Source organism: Pseudopipra pipra, chromosome 3 (genome assembly GCF_036250125.1).
Source record: "Pseudopipra pipra isolate bDixPip1 chromosome 3, bDixPip1.hap1, whole genome shotgun sequence".
Classification (NCBI taxonomy): domain Eukaryota; kingdom Metazoa; phylum Chordata; class Aves; order Passeriformes; family Pipridae; genus Pseudopipra; species Pseudopipra pipra.
The window spans coordinates 43,007,885-43,030,296 of NC_087551.1; the positions used below are offsets into that span (position 1 = coordinate 43,007,885).

At 48.9% G+C, this 22,412-nt stretch overlaps 2 protein-coding genes and 1 long non-coding RNA gene across 3 annotated transcripts in view; 2 read left to right on the forward strand and 1 right to left on the reverse strand.

Annotated features, from left to right (window-relative positions):
* Positions 1-5,294, reverse strand: part of FAM120B (family with sequence similarity 120 member B) — a 49,323-nt gene extending 44,029 nt beyond the window's left edge. Inside the window, exons 1-2 of the mRNA XM_064648873.1 lie at positions 5,241-5,294; positions 3,461-4,508 (exon numbers count right to left, since the gene is read on the reverse strand). Coding sequence (XP_064504943.1) covers positions 3,461-4,480 — 1,020 coding nt within the window. The 5' untranslated portion in view covers positions 4,481-4,508; positions 5,241-5,294. The remainder of the gene's footprint in view (positions 1-3,460; positions 4,509-5,240) is intronic.
* A 90-nt stretch (positions 5,295-5,384) lies between these two features.
* On the forward strand, positions 5,385-10,313 carry LOC135411404 (uncharacterized). Its single transcript, XR_010429137.1, has 3 exons — positions 5,385-5,762; positions 7,374-7,469; positions 9,285-10,313. It is a non-coding gene; the product is annotated as an uncharacterized LOC135411404 (long non-coding RNA).
* A 1,420-nt stretch (positions 10,314-11,733) lies between these two features.
* On the forward strand, positions 11,734-20,926 carry DLL1 (delta like canonical Notch ligand 1). The gene is made up of 11 exons (XM_064648872.1): positions 11,734-12,689; positions 12,930-13,241; positions 13,544-13,604; positions 13,865-14,122; positions 16,522-16,582; positions 17,050-17,180; positions 17,322-17,491; positions 17,630-17,846; positions 18,841-19,633; positions 19,750-19,864; positions 20,221-20,926. The coding sequence occupies exons 1-11, from the start codon at positions 12,630-12,632 to the stop codon at positions 20,224-20,226; spliced, it is 2,184 nt and encodes a 727-aa protein (XP_064504942.1). The 5' UTR covers positions 11,734-12,629; the 3' UTR covers positions 20,227-20,926.
* The last annotated feature ends 1,486 nt before the right edge of the window (positions 20,927-22,412 follow it).

Consider the following 22,412-nt stretch of genomic DNA (forward strand, 5'->3'; position numbering starts at 1 on the left):
TTCTACTTCACTACCTCAGACCAAAACTATGGGGGTGTTCAAACAGCTGAGCGGAGTGAATTATTTCCATGTGGTGCCACTAATAAATTCTTCAGGACCCATGCCATATGGTGAGCAGGCACTGACGTCTCTCTGCTCTGCATTCCCTGCATGTATCACACTATCTGTATTACTTGGGTTGTGCCATCCATGCAGCTATCACCGCCTCTTTCGCTGTCAAATTAGCAGACCACTGGTCAGAGTTCACCATTCACCATTTCTGCAGAATTCCAGTATCTGCAAACCTGTGAACTCAGCGGGTCAAGGCTGCAGTCAGACACTGGGTCATTGCTGATCAAAACTAATTCTACTGAAATGTCATACTTTCAGAAGAAATTCTCACATGAGCGTAGAATCAATGATAGGCTTCTGTGAACAATGCCAGTCAACAGAGCACTTGCTTATAGCAATAAATTAATGGTTGCCCTGAAAGAAATATTTTAGTGTTCCTAATATGCGTAAACAATGTAATCCCCCAAGTCTACTTTTGTATAAAATAAAAACCAGAATTAAGTATTTCTAAGCATGATTTGAATGAAGCATTAAACTTTTTCATACAAACCATTGTCACAGATATGGGGTCATTTAAAAATACTGCTTTATTGTAATTTGCCAATAATCTACATATCCTCATGTCCTGAAAAAAATACAAACTGATTTCAGAAGTATTGCTGTATTCAGTGCTGTATCTTGAAAAATATTTCTGATTCATACCTACAGTCAGCCAGAAAGTTGTGCTCTTTTTTCTGAAAGAGCAACACGAGGCTACGTCCTCACAGTTGGAATTGAGAAGTGTGTCTCATTTGCATGCAGTTCAGATTATGTGCAATGTAAGCAGAACTACATATGGGTTTCAAAATACGAAGCAAAGCACACACATTACATATACAAATATTTAAACACCTGTAACAAAAACAAAAGAGAAGTTAACATGTCTAACATTTTGACTTTAATTTCCTTGGCCCAGGGACTGTCTTCACATAGGATTTATGCAGCAACGTTGAAGAGGCATTCTTAAATGGAGTTTCTAACCATTATTATTTTATTACAGCAGTAGCTCAGCATGATGCTAGAGAACTGCAACTCTTCAAATGAAAGATCAAGCTAAGAAATAATGACCACTTGTCATAAAGACTGCATGGTACATTCTTTTAAGGAATAAGGATATTGCCACTATTGTCCTGGCCATAATCCAATGTAGATAATTACATTCTGGCTAATTTTTCCTTTCACTTCAAGCATAAACAGTATTTTTCAACACTTTATTATGATGTATGGGGCCTCTGGTGGTCTAGTGGTTAGAGTGCCTGACTCTCACCGCTGCGACCCGGGTTCAATTCCCGGCCCCCTGGGCAGGTGGAGCTCATCAGCCTTGGTAGGCAATCCACCTAAGAGAAGGTCACTCTAAACAAACCTACATCCTGGGGACCTCACTGCCACTGTCCAAGCTTTGCTCGGCCCCGGCAGATGAACCTCAGGACTAAAGGGTGGGCTCAGTTCAGCGCACGCTGTGTCTCACCTAAAAAAATCCACTGCGCAGGCTGGAAGGGTTAATGACCTTTCCCAAAATCTTCGCTCGCGAAGACTGGCCATTATATTATGATGTATGGTTGCTGATTTTTAAAATGTCTTCTATTTAACTACAACAGTCAAAAGTGACATGCATTGTACCTATGTGTGGATAACAAAAAAAGCCCAAATATATCTGCAGTTTAGCTGAAATGAGCATTGCATAGGTTACAAGGTAGTTATAAAAAGTTTTATAGTCTTTTTAAAGGAAAATTTAAATGATATGATTACTTTGAAGTAATATGAGGAAACAGAAAAATTGTTTTAAAGAAAATGCTCAAGATAAGTAAGAGAGACAAAGGCTCTATGAAGTCTATGAGAACCTAATAAAATAGGAAGTGACAGATGGCTAATATAGGGTCTAAAATACACTTCCTTGTACAGATTTCCTTTTTTAAATCTCAGTATGTTATCTTAAATGCCATGAATTTACAGAATTGTACTCTAGACTTACTACTATTGCATAAATTCTGATGCAAGGTAGCTCATATTCTATTAGCCGGGTAGGCTACCCTAAGCTAATATATCCAATGTCCCAGAGTGACTCAATCTGACGTGCCATCTCTCACCCCAACACCAGCACGTCCCTGCCCATGCGGGAAGCCATAAGTGAAACTGGAGAGGTGGGCCTGTGCAAACCTCATGAAGTTCAAACAAGGCCACGTGCAAGGTCCTGCACATGGGTCTGGGCAATCCCAAGCACAAGTACAGGTGGGATGGAGAATGAATTGAGAGTAGCTCAGAGAAGGACTTTAGGGTGTTGCTGGACAAGCAGCTTGACCTGACCAGCAATGTGTGCTTGCAGCCCAGAAAGCCAACTGCATCCTGGGCTGCATCAAAAGCAGTGTGGCCAGCAGGTCAAGAGAGGAGATTCTCTCCATCTACTCTGCTCTGTTCAGACCCCACCTGGAGTATTGTGTCCAGTTCTGGGCTCCTCACCACAGGAAGGACATAGACCTCTTGGAGCAGGTCCAAAGGTGATCAGAGGGCTGGAGCACCTCTCCTACGAAGACAGGCTGAGAGTTGGGGTTGTTCAGCCTGGAGAAGAGAAGGCTCTGGGGAGACCTTAGAGAAGCCTTCCAGTACCTAAAGGGAGCTACAAGAGGGCTGGAAAAGGACTTTTCACAAAGGCATGTAGTTACAGGACGAAGAGAAATGGCTTTAAACTGAAAGAAGGTAGGTTTAGATTAGTTATTAGGAAAAAATTCTTTACTGTGAGGGTGGTGAGGCATTGGCCCAAGTTGCCCAGACAAGTGGTGGAGCATCCCTGGAAGTGTTCAAGGCCAGGTTGGATGGGGCTCTGAGCAACCCGGTCTAGTGGAAGGTGTCCCTGTCCAGGGCAGGGGTTTGGAATTAGGTGATCTTTAAGGTCCCTTCCAACCCCAGCCATTCTACAACTCTAAGATACAATTCTGTACGAAGTTTCCACCACAATTTCAACTTCTGCATTCTTAGCACAGCTTTCTTTGGCACCTTGACTGCATGTGCCAGGCACAGCCAAGCAAACCACTGACCAGCTCATGGCTGACTTGTGGGTTCTCAAAGTAAAAGGAAGTCAATACGTCATGTAATACACGGGAAATACATCTCTACGCCCAGCTATTGGCCTATACAGCAGTTGCTCCACATTATTAGACCTGCTTGATGCTTCAAAAAGAGAACCACTTTTTACTAAATGTGCTGCATCTCCCCTCATAGTGATGCATGCAATAGTCCTAACCATGGCTCTACTTAACAGACAAAAGATTTTGCACAAGCAAATTTAATTCAATAGGTTCAGTGTACTAATTACCAACTTCCACTAAGTTGTCATGGCAATAAAGTGATCGCTAAGCTTTAGAAAACAAGTTACCTGAAAGATTTCTTTATCTTGACAGATGGCTGATTGCTGCTGAAGAGATAACGTTTGACAATTTGTTACATTGGGAGGAATCCATGGAGACTGCTGCCCAGGTAAAAGATAGGACTTTACTCCTCTGTATAGCAAGGTTTTGTCTGATCCCAGAGGTAGCATGTCTTCCAAATGTTTCAGGCTGCTGTATGAGCATGGAATTTTTGAGATGTAATTTGCTACACCTAGAAGTATTTTTGTTCTTCTGTTGTAGCTGTTGTTCTTGTGGGGACTGGTGGCTAAACATTTGTGCCAAAAGCCTTCCAACAAGCTTTCTGGAACAACATCATTGCCAAGCAAGGCAGCAAAGAGAGGGAGGTGTGTCAAACTAATACCCAACACATTGCAAAGTTCCTCTCGAGAGTACATAACAGTGACCAGTCTGTCCAAACGGAGGTTCTCAATGGAAAAGTAGGGACATGTATTATAGATGAGGTAGTCACTATCTTGCCCCAGAATTCCTATGCAGTTGTGTTGCAAACCATATGCAGCCACCTCAAAGTCTGCCTCTTGCAACGTGCATACTGTTTTTTGACCAAGTGACTTCAGGGCATAACGTGTAAAAGTAGGCAAAGCTGAGGGAAGAACAAACATTTCTCTGCCTGGTTGTTTCCTGTGAGTCTTAATAAACTGAAATAGTCTAGCTATTTCCTTGGTATTATTCCACCTCCGTTTGATCCACTCCTCTCTCTTTTTCTCTTCTACCACTCCGTCAAAGTAAAACACCAACTTGATACCAGCTGCCATAAAAGCGTTAACAAAATCCTCTAAAACGGCAAGGTACTCCCGCCACTGGCCACCACACACCCAAAATTCTGGTGTGTACCAGTATCTAACACAACTCATGGCATCTACTACAATAACAGGTGGGAAATCAGGATGATCGACACGATGTTTTTCTGCCATTTCTCTCAGATCTACTGTTTTGCACGCATCAGGGCAAACTCTTGACACAAATCCCTGCAAACCTCTAACGCCCATGGCTGTTCTCTCCAAAACTCACTGCAGTCTGAAAGAAGAAAAATAAAAACAACGTTCTAAAATGCAATAATAAAAACCATAAAGATATTCTGCAAGCAAAAAAAAGACAGCAGCCTGGAAACTGAACTGCTGTTTTTCTGCTTTTGCTGATAGCTTGTTGCCTTGTCCTGGCCTTGTAACAGTTTGAAACAGTTTCCTTGCCATCAACAAACCAGACATAAGTACTCATTCATTCTCCTTTCCACTCCTGGTTTTTATATCAGAGAAATAAGTAAATATCAAAAGGTTTTCATAAATATGACAAAAATTTTCAGATTTATAGCCTTTAGAAAAGTATGTCTAGGCAGAAAAATGAGTATAGATTTCTTATTATTAAAAAAAACCCCAAACGTGCTTATGGAATTCAAAAAGGAAAAAAAACCACATTGTGAATTGACAGCTTTTAAAGGTATTCCCGGATCCTCGGAGTTTAAAGATCTAACACACTCCAGACAGAGTTTTTGAATGCCACCCTCTTTAATCGCAGAATGGTTTGGGTTGGAAGGGGCCTTTAAAGATCTCGCGAGCTGCGGGGGCCTCTGCGCCCAGCCCCGGCAGGGCCGGACCCCGCCTCTCCGGGGTCCGTGAGGGGACGGGGACAGGGAGGGGGCTGGGGAGGGGGTTGGGGATGGGGACGGGGACAGGGCTGGGGCTGAGTCCGCGCCCACCCCCCCGGGCCCCCCGGGCCCCCCAGTCCCGCCAGCCACCGCCCCGCACTGACCCGAGCGGCGCTTCCGCTTCCCTTGGGCGGGGCCGCGCCTGCGCCCGGCGGCGGGGGCGGTGCCGGGGAGGGGAGGGGAGGTGCGCGGGCAGGGGAGGTCCCGATCCCCGTCGGGCACGGCTGGCTGCGGGAGGGGGGCCGGGCTGGTGGGACCTGCATCTGTTCCCGCCCGCGGGATGGGGTCCCCCGGCTTTGTACGGCCACGATGGGGCCGGAGAGGCCATTGTGCCCACGAGCAAACCTGGCCGGGGCGGGGGGACGGGGGACCGTGGGGACATGAAAGCGTCGCGCACCGAAATCGCTTGAACCCCCCCGAGTCGCACACCGGAGATTTATGTCGCTCTTTGGCAGCGCTACCTAAGGGGGGGGGTGCGGGTTCGCTTTGCTGTGCCCGGCGATTGCCGGCGGAGGGGAACTCCCGTTTTTCCTCCGGGCGCACCCGCCGCACATCCCGGGCTGGAGATAACGGCTCGGCTGCGGGCGCGCCGAGAACACGGCCCGCTCCCACCCCGCCGGCAACAGGTGGGGACCTGAATAACTTCACATCTTTCCGGGAGGGGAGAGAGGGGCACGGGAGAGCCGATGGGAAGATTAGATCAGATGTTATTGCCGGTGAAAAATTAAACAGAGCGGTTCTCTGGGGAGCGCAGATTAATATATTTGGTGACTCCATGTGCACAAAGCCTCACCATTGTAGCCGTGTCTGAATGCCTGTGAATAGGATAGAGCATATGTGGCCTGTCACCGCAGGTGCCCACATCTGTTCGTCTCCGGGCAGATGCTCTCAGAAAAGGGGACAGCATTTCCAAAAGCTCAGGCCCGCCCCATCCATATCCATCCTTTTTCTCATAATCACCTTCTGCAGAGGAGTTTTTGCCCCCACCTTCTCTCTCCTCCCTGCCTTCCCTGCCATGGAAGAAAATGCAGAAAGAAATAAAAGCTGTGCAAATTGGAAGTGGCTTGGAAAGCCCTGAAAACATATGATGAAACTGCTCCCCCTTCTCCTCCTCCAAAGTATATTAGCAGCAGGTTTTGCGCTGCAGTCAGCATACAATGCACAAGTTGCACACACTGTGTGAAGGGGCTGCAGGCCACAGGGGAACAGAAAAACCCTTCATGCATGAAATGCAGTGCAGTACAGCAACATGCTGTGCTTACTGTCACGGGGAGAGAGAGGTCTGGGCAGCTACTGTCTGGAGCGGTAGTTTGCAGCTACTATTTGGAGTTCTGGCTTAAGATGATGCTTAATAAAGCTGGGCAAAAGAAGGAGTTTCCCTATGAGAACAGGTGAAGGCAGTGAATATTTCTACTGAAGCTGGTAGCAGGAAGGAATCGTTCCAGCCATCCAGTGAAATCTTATGGCCAGAATGCAAAAGCATTTTTCTGAGAAGTGCCGTCACATTTTTTTATCCTGTGTACATGATCTGAGCCCTATCACTCACCCTCCTTGTCTGTGACACCCCCGCCAAGACAAGCCAGGCCACAGCGCTGCATGGGGTTACACCAGGCTTGGCTAACAGGGTGAATGGGATGTGAGGCACAGGGTAAATCTCAGGATCATGGGATATTTCATGTGTGAAGGGACTTCAGAAGGTTTTCTAGTTTAAATCTGTGGTTTCTAGCATGTTGAAGATTGTGAGAATCCTTCATTTTTAGGCAGGCCAAGATGCCAGTACTCCAAATGCGAGGCCGAGCTGCTCCTCAGAGTAACATGGGCATGAGGGCCTATGGATCTCCATGTACCAGAGCAGGGCCTGAGGGAAACAATGGTACCTGCCTGGCCCAGGGCACCCACGGGAGGTTTGGGAGACAGTACTGTCCCTGACCGAGGGGAACTCTAGGGCCGGGGAAAGGTAAGGTGGGGGAAGCCCCTAATGTCCTGTCATCCCCAGGACGCCCTGTGGTTCTGCCCCTCTGGCGGGAGTACGAAGCCCTGCACCCTTCCCATTTCGGGAGCAACGACAGCTCACGCACACGAGTGACCAATTTTATCCCTCGTAGTTTCCCACAAGCAAAATCCCGTCGGAAGCAAGCCAGGGAGCAAACCCAAACAAACAAGTATGGTAGGGAAACGAGGGGGGGAAGTGGGGGGGCTTGCTTTCTCCTCGTGAGCAATCTGTAAAACACATATAGGGGCCACTTCGGGATTTGCCCAGGGAAGGGCTGGAGAGCAGCTGGCTGCGGTAATCTCTTCGGGAGACAAAGGAATGCCCCGTCCCAGGATCACAGGTAAACACACAACTATTGTAATGAAAATGAGGGGCTAGGATAGGGCCGGAGCAGATGATTTGCGATTTGAAAAAGGGGGCTGGGGGGAAGGGAAGACCCAGAGCTGCTTATCTATCATCTGGTCTCGCTGTGTGCCAGCTGAGCCACGCGACTGCCCTTTCTTATTCTAATCAGCACATGCCTTTGCAACTTTGGGCTAACCTACACGCTAAACTTCTTAATCCCCCTCCCCGCACACGGCAAGGGCGGCGGAGCGCCCCTCCGGCACCGCGGCACCTCCGCGCCCCCCACCCACCCACCTCGGGTCGCGGCGCCCGGCGGCGGGGCCCGGGGCAGCGCCGGCACCCCGATCATGCCTCCGAGCCTGGAGCCGACGGGTGAGCTAGAGCCCAGGCCCGGCGGCACCCTGCTTGCCCTCCCCCCACTTCCCATCCCCTCCCGTCCGGCCCGGCCCGGAGGGACAGGTGAAGGGGATGTGCGGGGAGGGCTGCGGCGGGAGGGCAGCCTCGCACACATACCTCCGTAGGGACTATAGACCTAATTAAAATATTATGCACACTCGGCTACACATAGCTCCACACGTACACGTCCCTCCGCCGACGCACCGTTCGCCATATGCCCGGAGCCCTCCGTCCGGGGAAAAATCAAGGTTGCGCGCCAGCGATGGTAGCGCGTAGCCCTAATTAATACACACGCATATCCCACACCCCACACTCCCCCTTTTGAAGTGACTTTTCCCATAATCTGGCTCGCTTAGAAATAAAAGCTGCGGCTGATGGGGAGCTCTAGGCGCTGCTGCGCGGCGCCACCGTAAATCCTTGCCTGGGCGGGAGAGGGGGGCCGGCGTTGCGGGAAGGGTAACAATTAGGGGCAGGGAGGGCAAGCACAATGCTCCACCAGCCCCAACGAGCCGCTAGCAGGCGGGGCCGGGCCCGCAGCGTCCCGGCCGCGCGGGGTCACCGCGCCCTGGAGGGGCCCAGGGCTCCGCGCCCTCCTTTGGGGGTCCCGCTGCCGGCTCACCCCGGCTGGGCGGGTGCGGCTGGGCAGGGCGGCCGGACGGGACGGGACGGGACGGGAGCGAGCGGGCGGTCGTTCGTCCGTCCATCCCCGGCAGCGGGGGTCGGTGTCAGTGCGCGGGCACGGTTTAACAGCGCGGGGGCGGCGGGGCCGGGGGCGAGCGCGGTGCGGAGACACGCGGTTGGGAGCGAAAAAGCGCCATTTGGTTGGGAGCAGATGGCTGGCTGGGGGGCTGATCGCGTCTAAAGGCGTGTCATCCCCCTTCAGCGAGAATCCCTAAGGGCTCCCCTTGTCTTCGAAATCAATGAAAATTAAAGTGCAGAGAATGGATGAATAGTTAGACCTCGAGTCCCTCCTTTGTTCGCCTCAGCTACTGGTGGGCAGGAGTTAAACTACAACAGCCTCCTATAGAAACACTTAAGTTAAACAGTCTCCCCGTTAGCCCAGCATCTGAAAGAGAGAGGGAGAGGGGGGAAAAAAGCAGAAAAAGGAGCTTTCTGCTTGATTTCCCCAATACAGAATCGCGTGGCATAAATTAAGCCGGAGAAGAATGAGCGCCGTGGGCAGGATCCTGCCGGCTCTCACGGCGCCTTTCAGTCACGCTCAGCAGCGGTAATCGAGAAATCTGTGCCACGTCAATTTAACAAATACCCGGTACCGAAGGGGGGTTGTTAAGAATTTGGGGGCAAGTTTTTTCGGTTGTTTTGTGGTTTGGTGGTTTGTTTTTTTTTTTTCCCCCCTATCACTAAGTTAAAGCCCTCGCGTGTGTAACTTTTTCTTTCTTTTTTTTTTTTTTAGGAAGGGAATGCTAGTGGACCAAGTTTCTATCTCGCGCAGATTAAAAGATCCGCGGTGATATATCACTTCTCGCCTCCACCGATGGGCCACCCCCAAATTTCAACACAGATTCTGCCGCTCTCTTCTCCCCGCCCCACTCGCTTAGTAAACTAGATATGAAGTGATGTTTTTCTCCTGTCTCTCTTCCTTTCCCGGCGCTAACGCCACAGCAAAGTTTGCGAAGCAGCGCAGGCCACTTGAAAAGATGTTGACGCTAGGTGGCAAAAGTAATGTGCAGTGAAAACCGGCGCTGCTGCGGGATGCGCCTCCCCGCTTCCCGCTGCCGAGGCTGGGCACCGTGGGGGCGGACGGCCGGGGCTCCGCTCCCTCCTGGGCCTCCCTCCGTACATCCCTACATCTGCGCGGTGCCTGCGGGATGGCTGCTCCCCTCTCTGCCCAGATACAACTCCCGGATAAAAAAACCCAATAAACTCAAACATTCCTGTACATTTAAACTTTCGCTTATGCTTCGACTGGAGGGGAGGAAAAGAGCACCTGGATGTGGATGGCTCGTTCGACCACAATTAGATATAAAAGACACGTGTTGAGTGGTGAAATGTTGCAAATATCTGGATGCTTGTTTAAGTGCCGGGGGTACCTGTCTGGGTTTGGGGTAGGTGCCACAAACCCCCACTAAATGAACGTGGGCAGCTACAGTCCTGGAACAGTTGAGAAGAGCTGAGCTGAATGAACTCATTAGTGATTTTCTTTTAATTGGTATTGCTCAATGCTTTTACTTTCAGAAGTCTTTAAGATTTTTTTTTTCTAGCGCATTGTAAGATAATTTGTGATCAAGACATCTGCTTCAATGAAAGTCACATTTTGCCATGCAAATGCACGTTTCAACCCAATAAAGTCACCATAATAAGGCTTTTAGCATGGCATACCTACAGTGAGGTTATTGTAGCCAAACCCTTTCCTTTCGCATACAAGCTTAATCTGTGCTGAAATGATCTGTTACAATTAAAATGACATTTACAGAGACAGTTACACCTTGCATCCTAATGAATGCGCCTGCGCCTACCAAAGGTGTTTAAACAGAGGGCCCAAACAAAGTGAAAAATTGCTTCGAATGACATGCCAGAGTCACCCTCCAACTTTTATCCCCCACTTCCACCCATCGTTTAAAAACTACTCAAATGGTAATAGTCTCTATCCTCCTTTCACCGCATCAGTAAATTCCTTTCCATGCTTTTGAGATCAAAACAAAAGTTGTACTGTCTGGTGGATATGTAAAAAAAAATAATAAGGTGATGGCTGGTGTAAAGTTGGCCTGGTTTATTTTGTGTGTGTGTGTGTGCGCGCGTGTGTGTGTGTGTGAGAGAGAGTGTGTGTTACGGAGGGGGGAAGTGCTGGAAGGGATTTCTTTAAAAAATGTGCGGACATTGTTGTAGAGGCAGTAGCGTGCGCCGAGGGGAGCTCTTTCTCTCCCTCGCATTGTGCAGGGAGCAGGTGCTGTCTACATTACCATACAGCTGAGAGCACAAAGAACTAACTGATTCAGCCCTCACACAATAACAAACGGCCTTAATGACAGCCACGCGAACGACACACACCAAACTCACTTTTTACTAAGCTGAAGGAGGAAAAAAAGAGAGAGGGAGAGAGAGAGAGAGGGAGAGGTTGCTGGTGATGATAATAATCATAGAGGGGTGCGGGACCCGGGAGGAGTGAATCGCTCTCTCCGGCAGCAGTGGTGACGGGGACAAGACCCGCGGAGCCCCGCAGACGGGTCCCCTCCACTGGTCCCCGCCGCCAACCCGCCCGCGCGCTCCCCCGACGCCGGGACCCTCAGGAATTCCCCCGTCCCTCCGCAGGCGGAATGCACGCCGTGAGCGGAGTGACGGCAAGAGCGAGCCTCGGCTCACTTCGCCTACATTCGTTGCCCCCCTCCCCAATTACCCCGGTTATGCCGGGGTAGATTCGGTGTGAATTTCATGGGATGGGACTCCCCTCGTTGTGGCTCGCTGGCGTCCACCTCCCTCGTCCCTTTAAGGCCGGATATGCCCCTTGGAGTGATCACGATCACCCAGTCACTTTTTGGGGTCACGGCGGCTGCTTTGCACGTTCCAAGAGGCAATTACAGCCCGCCGTCCCCGGGGCTGCTCTGTGGCGGGAGCGTGTTGCACTGCCTCTCTCCGGTGCAGAGGGGGTGTTACTCTCTCCCCGGAGCAGAAGGGGGATTCTTGCGGTTACCAAATTTGCAGGAATGTAAATGAACACGTTTTGTGAGTGCGGAGGGGAGGGGGAGGAGGGTTGCACATTTTACAGCTCACTGACCATTTGGCGATCCATTGAGAGGAGGGTTTGGAAAAGTGGCTCCTTTGTGACAGCTCTAGCCAGATTGGGGGGCTGCTCATTTGCATCTCATTAGGCATGCAGGCGGCCGGCGGGATATAAGGGCGGCAGGCGCCCAAGGAGAGGCAGATCCTTAGCGCTTCACCCTCGGAGAGAGCCGCAGAGCCGAGCCGAGACCACTCTCGCTCGGCGCAGAGCGGACCGGAGCGGACTAGAGCAGAGCAGGCACCCCCCTCCCCCGTAGGAGCACACCCAGACACGCTCTGTGCGCTGCTGTTGAGACACGAGTTTATTTTTGCTGGCTGGGATTCCTCTAAAAACAAAAGTAAACCCACAACAAGGAAAGAGAACTTCGCTTCCTTTGAAAAAAAAAAAAAAAAAGAAAAAAGAAAAGAAAAGAAGGGGTTCAAGGCTCCGACGTGACATACCCGCCGCCGCTGCTGTTTGACACCCACCAGCCCCGACGTGCGCAGGGCGAGCGCGACCGCGCAGAGCCGCTCCCGCATCCCACCGCACCGGGAATTATCGCCGCTGCCTCCGCCGCTGCCTCTGCAGGGATTTCCAGATCGCCAATTTTTAATCTTCCTTGGGAAGTCTTTTCTCTGCCTCTGTTGGGAATTAAGTTGCTTTTACTTTATTATTTTTATTTTTTTCTTCCTGGAGAAAAGGAGGAGCATCGTGGATTGCGAAAGAAAAAGAGTTTAACAGATTAATCTTAGCCCTTTTTTAAAAATATTTTTTGTCCTCTTTTCCTTTCTTTTTCTTTTGCCACCCGAAAGATCTGTCAGTTGCCGACAGGCTACACCTAGAGGTATCGACAGAGAGGAAAAAAAAGTCAGAGACACTCCTGAAAGAAGGAGACCGTGACACTAACTCTTCCAGCTCTGCTGGGGCAGGCGGCTTTGGCCGCTGTGTTTTTTCCCTTACTCCGAGAGACACTTTCCCCTTTTCTCTCTGACGAGAAGTCAAGGGGGAGGAAAGCGAGGGCACCAGAGCTGCACCTCCAAAATGGGAGGTCGGTTCCTGCTGACGCTCGCCCTCCTCTCGGTGCTGCTGAGCCGCTGCCAGGTAAGTGCCCGCGGGGTGGAGGACAGAAATGCTTGCACCGGGGAGGGATCCCTGCACGGGGGGATTCATACACCGGGAGGTCCCGCGGGTGTGCCGGGGACTGTCGCTGTCTGTTGCAGCCGGGAGAAACGGGGAGGGGCATGGGACTCCAGTCCCTCCGCTGCTCGGCCGGTCAGGGTCGGGGTAGGGCGGGGGACTGAGCTGCTCGGCGGGCTGACGGCCGCTGTTACTGCCCCGCAGGTCGGCTCCTCCGGGGTCTTCGAGCTGAAGCTGCAGGAGTTTGTCAATAAGAAGGGGCTGCTCAGCAACCGCAACTGCTGCCGCGGGGGCGGCCCCGGCGCCGGCGGGCTCCAGCAGTGCGACTGCAAGACCTTCTTCCGCGTCTGCCTCAAGCACTACCAGGCCAGCGTCTCCCCCGAGCCACCCTGCACCTACGGTAGCGCCATCACCCCCGTCCTCGGCGCCAACTCCTTCAGCGTTCCCGATGGCGCGGGCGGCGCTGACCCTGCCTTCAGCAACCCCATCCGCTTCCCCTTCGGCTTCACCTGGCCTGTAAGTCGGGGGAGATGTGGGAGGGGGTGGCACACATCCGTCCCATCCCATCCCATCCCATCCCATCCCATCCCATCCCATCCCATCCCATCCCATCCCATCCCATCCCATCCCATCCCATCCCACGTGCCTGGCCACCCCAGCTGGGAAAGTGTCTTTCCAAGGGGCTACCAATCCCTTTGAAGTGTCAGGGTAGGAGAGAGAAAACGACTGATAACTCCCGGGGACTGGTGGTGTTGCCCCTTGGGCCTACCTGCTCTCATGCTCTCCTGGTGGGTTGTTTCTGTTCCTTCCTTCCACAGGGCACCTTCTCGCTCATCATTGAGGCTCTGCATACGGACTCACCTGATGACCTCACAACAGGTAAGTGTCCCAAAACACACTTTTCCCCAGAAAAATCCCAGCCCTGCAGCCCTACTTGGCCCCTCTCTCTGCAGTGTGCAGCACATTCTCCTCTTTGGTAGACCATGGCAAGAGAGGTCAACCTGTTGGCATGCAGCCAGTGTCATCCTGACTCTGCAGTTCCCTTCCCATCAGACAACCCTAATTGAGTGTCTTCCTATGCCCTTGCCTGCTTTGGGCTCCCTAATCATTCCTCTCATCTCCTCTCCGCTTTCACACAGAAAACCCCGAGCGCCTCATCAGCCGCCTGGCCACCCAGAGACACTTGGCAGTGGGTGAAGAGTGGTCCCAGGACCTGCACAGCAGTGGCCGCACTGACCTCAAGTACTCCTATCGCTTTGTGTGCGACGAGCACTACTACGGAGAAGGCTGTTCTGTCTTCTGCCGCCCCCGGGATGATGCCTTTGGTCACTTCACTTGTGGAGAACGTGGCGAGAAAGTCTGCAACCCGGGCTGGAAAGGCCAGTACTGCACTGAGCGTGAGTATCCGCTTTCTTGTCTCCTTGGGTACCAGTTGCAGCAGTGTCCCCTGAGCTCTTGGGGTTGGCAGAGAGAGGATGTTTCTCTTAACTTCAGGCCCCCAGGCCTCCCAGGAGAGGGAGAATCAAGCAATGGTTGTTGAAGTCTGGTTCTGTGCACAGGCCTTACCAGTGTGGGGCATGGGAGATCCTCAGCATTGCCCCTTTTCAAGCCAAAAAGATGTTGGTGTCAACATTACACTCTTGCTCATTTGCTTTAGCCTGGATAACAAAATGTTCAGCAGTTGCTTGAGGGTTTATTAAAATATATCAGGACTACTTTTAATACTTATCCACCCCTTCAACCATGTGACTTTGATATGACCATCTGCAGGGTACATGGCTTCAGGGGAGGGAGGTAGGCTTTGACAATATCCATATGTCAGGCTTATTGGTAGGCTTGTTACAGACTGATCTTTGTATTGAGAAAAATATTGGGAGGTCCAAGATAATTCCTCTGTGGCTTCTAGACTGTCTTTTGGGGTACTCATATGCTGCCACTAACAGAGATGGTTGCACCTGGGGCCATAAAAACATTCAACTTCTCCATCTCTCTTCTCTGCCATTGCTGTGTTTGTTGCTACTAATAAAGTAGTGAGGGACAGGAAACATACTCCTGAGCTTGAAGTTTTTGAGGAGTATGGTGTGTTGATACAGAAGGAAAATCTGGGACAGTAGTCAGGTCACAGAGAGGATAGTCAGGGATGTCAGATTCTTTCAGGTTGTACAAGATTACCACCCTTTGTAGATACACAGAGGTGTACACCCAAATGTGCACACAGAGCTCCTGCTGCAGCTTGCGATGGCATTCTCTGTTTGTGTGTATACGTGGATCTGAAATATGCTGGCAGATGACATACTGGGCGAGTGCTCCTCTCCAGTCATCAAAGGGCCAGGCAAGAAGGGAGAAAACAGTTTTACAGGCTGTAAAGCAGCCACTCAGTTTTCTTGTCTTTTTGTTTCTGTTTAAACACACCTACACTGTGGTATGGAACAATCCCAGATTGATTTTTCACACCGTTAGTGACTGCTAGGATGCTTTTAGCAGTTCATGGTACAATGTTTCACAATAAACAGCAGGCAGAGGGGCTGCATTTCCTTTGATAGTGTTTTAAATGGGAGCTACAACCTTTCCCATGATCAAAAGTGCCCAGCCCAGTTGTGTCAAGGGGTGGGGGAAAAGGAAGCGTTTTGATAATGAGCTCTTTTGGGGCTGTCAGCACATTCAGATGCCTCTATACCTCTGCTATTCCCACAGCAAAGCAGAAGGCTGTCCATCTTTCTTGACTCATTATGTACACTCTTCTCTGTTTTCCCTCTCACAAAAAAACAGATTATAACACCGACGCAAACGTACTAGCAGGGGAGATGTGTTTATGTGTGCATGCAAAAAGAATGTTTTGCCGTTAGTGAGTGGAGCAGCCAGTTGCAGATTGCTTCCCGTTGCCTTGCCCCTAGCTCCATTCTTTCCAACTTGGAGGCGATCTGATTATCAGCGCCGATCCTTTCTTTCTTTTTCTTCCCCCCCTCCCCGCCTTTCCCCTCGCATGCCATTGTCTCCGGCTGGCTTTGTTGAATTAAAACTTTGCAGTGCCTGCTTAATGAGTTCCATAACCAGGCGAAGTAATGAGCAGAAGTCCCTTTTTTCCCTTCTCTCATCCTCCCTCCCGCTGGCTCGCTTACCTCTTTTACCAGGGCTGCACCCACCCGCCCGCCCCTTTTCGGAGTGGGCCGGAGGGGGGAAGGAGGGAGGAAGAACTTTAGACTTATTTATTTGAATAAGAAAAAAAAAAGTTTTTTTTTCAGCGAAATCACGCGCGTGCCATAGATTAGCTGTGGGCAGGGATAGGCTGCCCGGTCGCCGGCCGACGGCCCCATTGGCTCCGGGGCCGGGGTATTGTTGCAGTGGGGCAGCTGCTGGGAGAGAATAGACAATAGAGCAGCTGTCTTGCACTGGCACCCTGCACACCAGCTGTCCACTCTTATCTGCACACACACTTTCGGGGGATATTAAGAGGTGGAGCTGTGTGCATAGAATTGGAAAAAAGGACTTCTGACCCTCACTGGGAAGGGAAGGGGGGTGAGGGGCTGTGGGGAAGGGAGCAATTGTGAGCCCTCTTTTGTCTGTGTGCAACTGTATTAAGAAGAATGCTCATCCCCGGTAATAAGTAAAGTGCCCAGTTACGGGGCGAGATCAATACTCCTGCAGACTCCAGAGATTAATTCAGCTGTGCTTAACTGCCCCGACCTAGTAAAAGGGACTCGCTCCCCACCCACAAGGTGCTCTCCTAATCAGACTTGTAAAAGAGAGTTGTTTTGGCACCAGTGCTGATGTCTTTCCCTGCTTGGTTTGTTTACAGCAATTTGTTTGCCTGGATGTGATGAGCAACATGGATTTTGTGAAAAACCTGGGGAATGCAAGTAAGTTTTTTGCTCCCCTCCTGCCTTCTTCTTTGTCTTTTAATGTTGATGCTCTGGTGTTAAGTAAGCCACTGAACACTTGAACGGTCAGTTTAAAGGCCTTTCTTCATATTAAATGGAAATCTGAGAAATCCAGGTGATGCCAGATCAAAGTATAATTCTAGAAGTCAAACATCAGTACTATTAATAATAACCTAATGAGTTTACAGTGCCTAAGGTTTAGCTGTTTGTTATTAGAGTAAACAAATTATCTGGAACCATGGCTCTATCTTAGGAAGTGGAAGAAATAGCTGGGACCAATGAAAGCTGATGCTACGATTGGACTTGGTGACTTTCCTTGATGAAGGAGCACTGAGGGCTTTTAGGAAACTTGATCCCTGACATCAATGTGTTTGCAGAGTTTGTGATAGGGTTTCCAACTGTGAGAAATCTAAATCTGACCAGACTTTGTTGTCGTTTTTTTTCAGATGCAGAGTGGGTTGGCAGGGGCGATATTGTGATGAGTGCATCCGATACCCAGGCTGCCTCCATGGTACGTGTCAGCAGCCCTGGCAGTGCAATTGCCAGGAAGGCTGGGGTGGCCTTTTCTGCAATCAAGGTGAGTTCTCAGTTCTTCCCTCAGTGTCTGTTTTAAAACCCAGAAAGCCAGTGGCTATTTCTAACTCACCCACCCTTGTGCTAGCCCTGCAAAGTAGAAAGTATCTTGACTACTTTCTTTTAAAAAAAATATCTTTTTCAGACCTGAACTACTGCACCCATCACAAGCCCTGCAAGAATGGTGCCACTTGCACCAACACTGGTCAGGGGAGCTACACTTGTTCTTGCCGCCCTGGGTACACAGGCTCCAATTGTGAGATTGAAATCAATGAATGTGACGCCAACCCTTGCAAGAATGGTGGAAGCTGTACTGTAAGTTTGAGTAGTTTGTGTCATCTGAAACTCCAAGAGAGGAGTTAATGGCAGTCTTACTAATTTTCAAAATCCCTTTTTGGATTTCAGAGCAACTTCAGATAAATATTTTGATAATTTCTTGTTTCCTCCCCCCAGGATCTCGAGAACAGCTATTCCTGTACTTGCCCCCCAGGCTTTTATGGGAAAAACTGTGAGCTGAGTGCAATGACTTGTGCTGACGGACCATGCTTCAATGGTGGGCGATGCACTGATAACCCTGATGGGGGTTACAGCTGCCGCTGCCCACTGGGTTATTCTGGGTTCAACTGTGAAAAGAAAATCGATTACTGCAGTTCCAGCCCTTGTGCTAATGGTAAGGCCAAACATGCTACAGTAGTCTTCTGAAAGGAGACCATACTTTGAGTATGGATTTACTTTGGCTTCTGTTCTGAAATTCGTAACAAGGCCGATCAATCATAGAATCATAGAATGTTTGGAAGAGACTTTAAAGAACATCTAGTTCCAAACCCCTGCCATGAGCAAGGACACCTTTCACTAGACCAGGTTGTTCATAGCCTCATCCAGCCTGGCCTTGAACACTTCCAGGGATGGGACATCAACCACTTCTCTGGGCAAGTTGCTCCAGTACCTCACCACCTTTATAGTAAAGAATTTTTTCCTAATATCTAATCTAAACCTGCTCTCTCTCAGGTTAAAGCCATTCCCCCTTGTCCTATCACTATATGCTCTTGTAAAAAGATCCTTGTCATGTCAGTAGTTGACTTGGTGGAGGATCTGTGCTAAGAAAGCAGTGATGTGGTTTGGGCCACTGCTGCAGATTGCATTTTCTCAAGGGATGGCTGTGGCCGGGTAACTTGGCCTGAAGCTTCATGCATGAAAACGTGGAAGATTATATTTGCAAATGTTTCGCTAAGAGTCTTTGAGATCTGCGGATGCAAATGCCAAACTAGTGTTAAATTTTATTATTTGTAATCTGGTAACAGTAATCTCCCTGTTTTGATTAAACTAGTGAAGAATTTCTTTACTATAGTCCTCCTCATTCACTGACACTCAAACTCTGTAACATGAGACTGTGGTGTTAACATGACCTGGACCAGCTTTGTTGTCCAAAACAAAGTGAAATATTAAAAAAGGAATAGGACTGAGAATGAAAAATAAATCTGCAAAAGAATCTTTCTTAAACAAATGTACTTTTTGTGGTAGATCAGATTTGGCAAAGTTTGAGCTAACTCTCAAAGAGAAAGCTTTCCTCAGCTGATTGTGACAGTTGCCCTGAAACAGCAAGTGGGAAGCTGTTGCGTCTGGCTGCCCACCACTCAGTGCTCGTCCCCCTTGATGTCTTGCAGGAGCCCAGTGTGTCGATCTGGGGAACTCCTATATATGCCAGTGCCAGGCTGGCTTCACTGGGAGACACTGCGATGATAACGTGGATGACTGCGCCTCCTTTCCCTGCGTCAATGGAGGGACCTGCCAGGATGGCGTCAATGACTATTCCTGCACCTGCCCCCCGGGATACAATGGGAAGAACTGCAGCACCCCGGTGAGCAGATGCGAGCACAACCCTTGCCACAATGGGGCCACCTGCCATGAAAGAAACAACCGCTATGTCTGTGAGTGTGCCCGGGGGTACGGCGGGCTCAACTGCCAATTTTTGCTCCCTGAGCCACCTCAGGGACCGGTCATCGTTGACTTCACTGAGAAGTACACGGAAGGCCAGAACTCCCAGTTCCCCTGGATTGCCGTCTGCGCTGGAATTATTCTCGTTCTTATGCTGCTGCTGGGGTGTGCTGCTGTGGTCGTCTGCATCAGGCTCAGAGTGCAGAAGAGGCACCACCAGCCTGATGCCTGCAGGAGTGAGACTGAGACCATGAATAACCTGGCAAACTGCCAGCGCGAGAAGGACATTTCCATAAGTGTAATTGGTGCCACTCAGATTAAAAACACAAATAAGAAAGTAGACTTTCACAGCGATAACTCTGATAAAAATGGCTACAAAGTCAGATACCCATCAGTGGATTACAATTTGGTGCATGAACTCAAGAATGAGGACTCTGTTAAGGAGGAGCACAGCAAATGTGAAGCCAAGTGTGAAATGTATGATTCAGAAGCAGAGGAGAAAAGTGCAGTACAACTAAAGAGGTATCTCACATCTGAGCATGGGGTGCAGCTTGACTTTGATGGGGGGTGTGTATTTCTCATGGGTAGCGTTAAGCAACAGCCATCTGACCTGTTCTTATTCTTTTTGTCTTCAATAGTGATTCTTCTGAAAGAAAGCGACCAGATTCAGTATATTCCACTTCAAAGGACACAAAATACCAGTCAGTGTATGTCATATCAGAAGAGAAAGATGAGTGCATTATAGCAACTGAGGTTAGTATACTGCCTGGTGGTTGGAACAGTAGAGAAAAGTCTTGGTTCACAACTGTCATCCAACACGTCAGGGTAGCTAAAATTTTTCACGGTGCCATAGTGGTTTGTACCTGTTGAAATCCAGCCAGCTTGAGTTTGCCATGCTGTGGATGTTGTAAAGACAAGCTCAGTGACTTGCTGTTGTGGATGTTGTGGGTTTGACAAGTTTTGTAGATGAGGGTACAACGACAGTGTGGTTGTTGTCTGCTGACCTACCTCTTAGTGCGCTTCATTCAGAGTTCTGTCCCTCTGCAACCTTACAAATCTCTTTGTGCTTTTCATTAACCTCTCCCGATCTCTGTGTTTTCTCTTGCCAGGTGTAAAACAGAGGTGATATGGCAAAATGGTTGTTCAGAACAATTTCAGAGGAGACGTGCCCCAATGAATGCTGCTGAAAGAGGAATGGGAGATAGATTCCTTCACTGACTGCTGCTGAGAAACTAAATTCAGGCTTGAGCTGGTTCTCTACTGAAGTTAGCAAAGTGACTGCAAAGTAAAGAAACAAGATGGACACCAGGCAAGGGTCTGTGTTCAAGGATTACTGTTGCACTGCCTTTTATGAATTTTATCATTGCACTATGGTCAGTTGCTTTTCTATATATATTTAAATGAATGGACTTACTTACTACATAAGAAGCATGCACTGCCTGAAGTGTATATTTTGGATTATCATGAGCCAGTCTTTTCTTGGATTAGAGACACAAACACTGCCTTTATTGTCTTTTTTGATACTAAAATGTGTTTTTACTAGGTGAGAAAAAGTGTGTTATTTTTTTTAATCTGTAAAAATATTTTCATGATAATTGTAAAGCTTGAGTATTTTGTGATGTTCATTTTTTTATAATTTAAATTTTTGGTAAATATGTACAAAGGCACTTCGGGTCTATGTGACTATATTTTTTTGTATATAAATGTATTTATGGAATATTGTGCAAATGTTATTTGATTTTTTTTTTACCGTTTTGTTAATGAAGAAATTCATTTTTAAAATATTTTTCCAAAATAAATATTATTAATGATAAACAGAGTGCCATGTTTATTCAATAACCAGTGATGAACTGACTGAATTTTGCAACCAGGCATATGACAGGCTTCTGTGGACTCACAGGTGCATTGGGTAGGACTGAAACCTATTACAAAGGCTGGGAAACAACTTGTGTGTAGACCCTATTCTTTTCCCTCCTAACCTTCTGAACTGTTAACCCCATGGTTCTGCTCACTCTTACCCCAAAGACAAATGTCAAAACCTTGAGTAATGTTTGCTCAGTTATGTTGAGCTATATGTGTATATAAATGCATATGGCATCACTTCTTGAGGAGGAGCAAGAGTCAAATGCACTCCATTGCAATCCAGATATAGGGCTTGTCATGACTCAACTCTTCATTTCTTGCAACCTCAAACACTTGTTTGGAGTCCAGGGGAGTTTGGGACACACCAGTGAGGGCCCCTAGTTCAGGTCCTTGATGCGCATCCCTGGGATGTGAGCTCTCTCAGTCATCCCTCCCAGGGAGTGGCACTTCCCTCTCCAGGAAAGAATGGCAATGAATTGACTGGTAGCCACAACTTTGCTTGCTATGGTACCTGTCTGAAGTATTAGTTGCATCTTTGGTTTCTGCTTTGTTCCTGGTGCCAGTTGCCTTCATAGTAGGACAGTGTGACCCCATCTCCCTGAATGTTCAGGCAATTTCCTCAGTTTAGTTTGCCTTAACTAAGTTGCTTTCATGTTATGCTGCATGTTAATCAGCAGAGGCCAATAATTTTATTTCTCTGTATTTCCTCTTCTTCTCAAGCTTTATGGAGCAGGCTCCTCTCTTACGATGTACTGCACTTTGCACAGTCAGTGCCACGGTCTCAGCTGGGCCCTCTTAATGCTGTAGAAATAGCAGTAATGGAAGGAAGGCCATTGGTGGTTGAGTATCTCTGTAATGTCAGGTCTTTTGTGCTACAGCAAGTACTACTTTAAGATAGTGTCAGGTAAAGGTTTGGAAAAGCACGCAGCTTCTTGCTTTTGTGAAGAGGCACATCACTGGCATCCACCTATCTTTGTTTAAAAATAAAACAGCTTTGGAAAGCTCGGTTTGTCCAAATGTGCTATTTATCAGCAGTGCTGAGCTTGGAGAGTGAGCGAAAACATACTGTGGGCAACGGGAAAGGCATGGTTCCACCCTTCTGAAGCAGATTCTGAAATGATGGGCACACAGATGAGCCCAATGGCTTCTTCCTTTTCTGTCTTGAGCGGGGTTGAGGCTACTGTCACATGCAAGATTTATTTCTTCTACGTCCCCCAAACCTGACTGGGTGTGTATATGGGGCTCTTGATGAGCAGAGAAGGTTGAGGTATGCAATTTGGAGCACTGAATCCACACTCTTTGCCTTTTGTATCTGGGCCTTCCTGGGATACAAAATGGATGATTCTGGGTAGGGGGTGGAAGTTGTGCATGTCTTTACTTGAGAGAGAGGGTAGCAGATGCAGGTGCAGAGCCATGTGTGCAGGTGGTGTACACTGTG